General features: G+C 46.4%; 1 protein-coding gene across 3 annotated transcripts in view; it reads left to right on the top strand.

Annotated features, from left to right (window-relative positions):
- Positions 1 to 85: 85 nt before the first annotated feature.
- LOC118905994 (E3 SUMO-protein ligase RanBP2) overlaps positions 86 to 5,506 on the top strand; it is a 55,073-nt gene continuing 49,652 nt past the window's right edge. For 2 of the 3 annotated variants that reach the window (XM_036873132.1, XM_036873133.1), the window contains exons 1-2: positions 86 to 269; positions 5,033 to 5,100. In XM_036873132.1, the coding sequence (XP_036729027.1) occupies positions 198 to 269; positions 5,033 to 5,100 (140 nt within the window). In that variant the 5' untranslated portion in view covers positions 86 to 197. The remainder of the gene's footprint in view (positions 270 to 5,032; positions 5,101 to 5,506) is intronic. The other variant, XM_036873134.1, reaches the window with a different exon arrangement.

Raw genomic sequence — 5,506 nt, 5'->3', positions numbered from 1 at the left:
CCCGCGGGCCTGCGCGGCGCACAGGGCTGACGCGACACGCACGCACGCACGCACGCACGCACGCACACTCGCAGGCGCGTCGGTCTCTCGCCGGCGACGGCGCTGCGTCACGGACCTTTGGGCGCCGCGCTCCCGAGACTGCGGCCGCTGCGGCCTAGGCGCTGGCGTCCCGCGCCCGAACCCTGGTTGGCGGCGGGATGAGGCGCAGTAAGGCCGACGTGGAGCGGTATATCGCCTCGGTACAGGGCTCTGCCCCGTCTCCCCGGGAGGTGAGCGGGCCGGGACGCGCGGCCTCCGGGCGGGCCCGCGGGCGGCGGCGCCATGGCTCGCGTTGAGGCGCGGCCGGCGGCGGGGCGGGCGGTGGGCGGCGGGCGTTGGCGCTTTTTCTTCTTTCTTCTCCTTTTTTTTCTGTTTCACTTCCTCTCCTCTTCGTTCCCGGCGCCCGGGCGGCCAGGGAGGCGGCCCCGCTGCGCCCACGGCTCGGGCTCCGCGCCGAGGCCCGGCCGCCCGGCCGCCCCGCCGCCCCTCACACCCCGCCGCCCCTCACACCCCGCCGCCCCTCACACCCCGCCGCCCCTCACACTTCCTTTTACCGGCATTTTGTTTTTCAGCGGAGCCCTGGGGGGTTGTGAATTTCCTCCCGGGCCTTGTGTTTGGGGCAGACTTTGTGGCCTGCCGGCGACGCCTCTCGGGGTACTTCCCATCCTTGGGGGCAGATAGCGAGCTGGGTGCACCGTGGATCCGACAGTCGCTGGTCGGATCCCTGGTCGGTGCCCGGGGTCGAATCGCAACTCTGCCATGCACACGCTGTGGGGTTTGAGGCCAGTGTAGCTTACTTCATTAGTAGGGTAGAGTTAGGGTATTGACAGGAGTTTTAGGCGGGTCTTTGTTAAACATTGAGGGGCAGTGCTCGGCGCGTTTGGTGAGCACTCAGATGTGGCTGTTAAAGGCACGGTCGTTCAAGGTGTTCTGGGCAGGGGCCTATGTGAATAAAGATGCATGAGGAAGTTAAAAACCGAAAACCGAGTGACAGTCATGAATATAATGGCACCGTAATTGTGTCTTTAGCCACATATTAGGCGTATGTTGTGTTACTGCCTACGACCCTGTGGATAGTGAGACCTGGAGAGATGAAAGATACTTGTCCGGGGGAGACAGGTGGCTCGGCAGGATTTTGGCAGGATCTTGGCAGTGGTTGTGGTTTAGTTTCTTTTAGAACCAGTGGAGTGGCGGACAGCCCATCTCTCCGGAGGAGGGGACCAGGTGCCTACATACAGATTGTAATTCCCAGCTGCTGCCGTAGTCATGAATACACATGTGGTCCCAGAACCTCACTGAACGTTCCTGTACCCCTGAAACCAGTATAACTTTTTTTTCTAAAGCAAGTTGAGAGCTTTTATGAAATTCTAAGTGGGGACCCTGGCTCTCAAAAGAGTAAGAACCACTGTCTAGACAGGAGTTAGAATGTTCTTCGAACTAAGGAGCTTTTCCGTCAAGTAAATAAGGGGACAAAACTTTAAGGATTGGTTATTATTGTCACTTCTTTTGCATTTATAAAGAGTATTTTAATCAGATTTTTTTTTCAGACAAGGAGAAATCATTGATTTTAGAACCTGGGGCCTTCAGTGGAATATTGATTAGCAAGTGCATAACTTTGGAACATGTGACAGTAATTCTATAAACTTGGGTCTCAGTGAAATGACAAAACAGGGCGCTGTGGACAGGTTGGGAGGGAGATGCTGGAGTGAGCAGAGACAGCAACTGTGAAGAGTAGGAAGAGATTAGTATCTACTTGGTAGCCAGTTTGGCAGAGACTGGCCATATGTGAACAGACCAGGCTTTCTAGGATGTCCAAGTTCTAGGTGCCATGATGGGTCCATAGTCTCCTGTCTTCCCAGGCTTCCACTGTGCTTTCATTTGTTCACCTCATCTTTTGTTCTGCCATTTTCTACTCCTTTACGTCTGCTTTTGTTCTTGTTGAAAATGTCACTTAATGTTTCTTCAATTTTTTTTTTCCAGATGGCTTCTATTTAGTTTTCCTAGTTTTCTGTCTAGTTGGCTTTTTATTCTGCACCCCTGATTTCCTGCTCTTTAGAGGCAGCTTGACAGCTCTTAGGTGTTTGTTCTACCGTTAACATCTGTACTTCATACTTCTGAATAACATACATGTGTACAGTTGACCCTTGAACAAAACAGGTTTGAACAGCACAGGTCCACTTATATGTGGGTTTATTTTCAATAAATATGTACTAGAGTACTGTGCGATCCATGGTTGGTTGAATCTGAGGGTGTGGAAACTTGGATATGGAGGAGCCAAGGTTCTGGAGGAACCGAGTGTGTATACAGAGGCCTGACTGTAAGTATATGTGGATTTTGAACTGGGCAGAGGGTCAGTGCCCCAACCCTTGCTTTGTTCAAGGGTCAACTGTAGTTTTATTTCTTTATTTCCTGTTCCTCATTTTAGACACTTTCTACTGGCTTTCACCTTTCCTCCAGACCTGTCCACGGATGTATTTACTTTTCCCCTCCTTTTTTCAGTTCTGTTCTTGTAAATTTTAGTTAAATGAATATCTAGTGTTTATATAATTATGGTAAGGTAAATAGTTTTGCCTTTAAGTCACCTTTATTGTGTAGTTTTATTTTTCCTAGAGTAAATAATAATTGCTCTATTTTTTTGGTTTAGTTTCGTATGATGTATTCCTTTTTTTTCTTTTAAATTAATTAATTTATTTTTGGCTGCATTGGGTCTTTGTTGCTGCGTGTGGGCTTTCTCTAGTTGCAGCGAGCGGGAGCTACTTTTTGTTGCGGTGTGGTGGCTTGTCTTGTTGAGGAGTGCGGGCTCTAGGCGTGCGGGCTGCAGTAGTTGTGGCTTGCGGGCTCTAGAGCGCAGGCTCAGTAGTTGTGGCACACGGGCTTAGTTGCTCCGTGGCATGTGGGATCTTCCCGGACCAGGGCTTGAACCTGTGTCCCCTGCGTTGGCAGGCGGATTCATATCCACTGCGCCACCGGGGAAGCCCGGGTGTTGAATTTTGTCACATGCTTTTTTTCTTTTGGTGGCATTTGAGATGATCTTGTGGTTTATTTCTTTTGCTCTTTTAATGTGATGGATATACTTGTGTTATGCTTTTGGCAGGTGTACTGGACCCAGCTCTGCCTCCCCAAGGTGTAGAGGGGAGGGAGGTGAGTGGCACTGAGGGCTTTCCACTCACTGTACTTTTCATATCCGTTTATGTGCCAGACGTGAGTCATGCTTAACATGGTCCTCCTTGTCAGCTGATCCTCTCAAACTCACTGCCCCTTAGCTGTTGTTTGACTAGGTTAGTGAGAATCTTGGTTGTTAATTCGTACGTCTCTATAATTAGATGATAAGGCATTTGACTACCTTAAGAGACTCATAGTTACTCTGCCATTTATTACCTTCATTGAATTTCTTTACTCTGACATTGGATGTACTGGGCAGAAATCACATCACATCAATACCTACAGTTGCCTCTTTTAATTAAGCAGTGAGACTCCTCAGGGCTGCCCCAGTTGGAGAGGTGCATTCTGGTGTTAGTCACAGGCTAGACCATAGTATGCAAGGGGCAGATGAAGTAAAGTTGTAGAGCTGGGCAGGTGCCATGTCATGCTAGTCTTTGGTGAGAAATATGGGTATTTTCAAAGTGTAATGAAAGCCATAAAGGGATTTAAAATTTTAAAGAAAGGCACAATGTGGTTTGTCTTATGTTTTGGCGAATTAATTTTGGGAGGGAAACAGGAAGGAATTAGTCGTTTTGGTAGTCCCACAGAGAGATCATAGCAGGCTTGTACTTTGGTAGCAGCAGTAGAGATGTAGAGAAATGGATGGATTGAGGTGACACAGAAGGTAGAACTAACAGGTCTTACTATTTTACACACAAGTTTGGAGCTCAGGAGAGCTGAGAGCCAGAGATACACATTTGAGAGTCAGCATAGTCATGGGTGAGATGGATTATGTATCCCAGATGCGATGCTCTGAGAGGGAAGAGGACTTAGGACCTACTCCTGGGGCTCTGCCAGTTGGACAGGCACAGCCTTAGGGTGCCTGTGCTCCGTGAGCTGAATCTGATTGTAGCCTTGTGAAAATGCAGGGCACTGTACATAATTGGTGAAATACGGTAAAATAGCACTCTCTCCTGCTTCTGTGCTTGTCACCCTTCCTGAACTGCAGGCTTCGTGCATGAAGACAGACTTAATTTCCTGCCCATTCCCCAGGTCCCAGAATGGTGCCTGGTGAATAGCAGGCACAGCGAACAAATCTAACACCTGTATTTTTAGGAATAAAATCAGTCAATGAAAACATTGCTCTGTAGGCTGCTTTTTCACTTAGTATGTTGATTTTTGTTTTTCTGTGTCCTTATATAGCTTTCAAAAATAAGATGCTTGATGGCTGTGTACTGTTATCACATGTGTGTAACATCATCTGGTGTGTCCCAGCAGGCTGGACTTCGGAGCTTATAGAAATAAAAGAGCCAGGGTGTGGACTTGGATTATTACCAGAAGAGTTCCATTTTTATTTCTGCCTCTTCAGCTCCTTGAGTGTAGAATAATGATCTGTGGAGCGGTCAGTAACTGGACCAGGGAATCCCCAGTGCCTTAATGGGTCTGAAGCACTTCGGTACTCCCCATAAAGGCTTACACGTGGCAGGAGAAGTGAAGTCTCTCGTGTACCTCTCCTTCCCTAGAAAAGTGGGCTTCTGTCTGTTTACTTATCTGTAAAGTGAGAGAGGGGCACCACACGGTTTCTAAGGTTTCTTGCTGATATAAATTCTTAATTTCTGATGTCATCTTGTCTTGATGTTCTTAAATTTATTTTTTTGTTTCATGAAAATTAGAAAACATGCACTCAGGACTTTTAGAACATGTGCATTTCTACAGGCAATTTTTTTAAATCTTTTAAGTGAACAGAAATCAAATATATTAATATTAACCTTGCTAGGACAGATTTTAGCTCTTGTGAAAAATATGCAGAATTCAAAATATGATAAATAAAAGAATTCTTAATTTTTTTTAGAAGTCAATGAAAGGATTCTATTTTGCAAAGCTGTATTACGAAGCTAAAGAATATGATCTTGCTAAAAAGTAAGTACCAAACCATAAACATGCCTTAATTTTCTAAAACCGGTGCTTTAACCTCATGTTCTTCTTTGAAATGGTTAAGTACACGTTTTTAAGCAGTTCTTCCTAAGTGTGTCCTGGAAATAAGGGATTCATCACTCAGATTGGTGATAAGAACTAGTCTGGATTCCATATGCAGGTTGAGTCTAGAATGATACTTTCTGCATGCCTGCTGCTTGTTTACACCTGGGACAAGAAATCGTTTGGCATTAAACTTTCTCTAAAGATTGTCCTGGGTTAGAATAAAAAGAGAACCATGCCTATATTTTAATTTCTTCCTGGTTAGATATCTGCTGCTTTTATCAGCTGGAAAAAAATGACAGTGAATACAAAATTAAACTAATTTCTGAGCAGGAGAATAGCTTGTGTA

The sequence above is a fragment of the Balaenoptera musculus genome, chromosome 13 (genome assembly GCF_009873245.2).
Source record: "Balaenoptera musculus isolate JJ_BM4_2016_0621 chromosome 13, mBalMus1.pri.v3, whole genome shotgun sequence".
Lineage (NCBI taxonomy): Eukaryota > Metazoa > Chordata > Mammalia > Artiodactyla > Balaenopteridae > Balaenoptera > Balaenoptera musculus.
The sequence above is the reverse complement of the archived record's forward strand: the minus strand, read 5'-3'. Positions and strand labels throughout refer to the sequence as shown.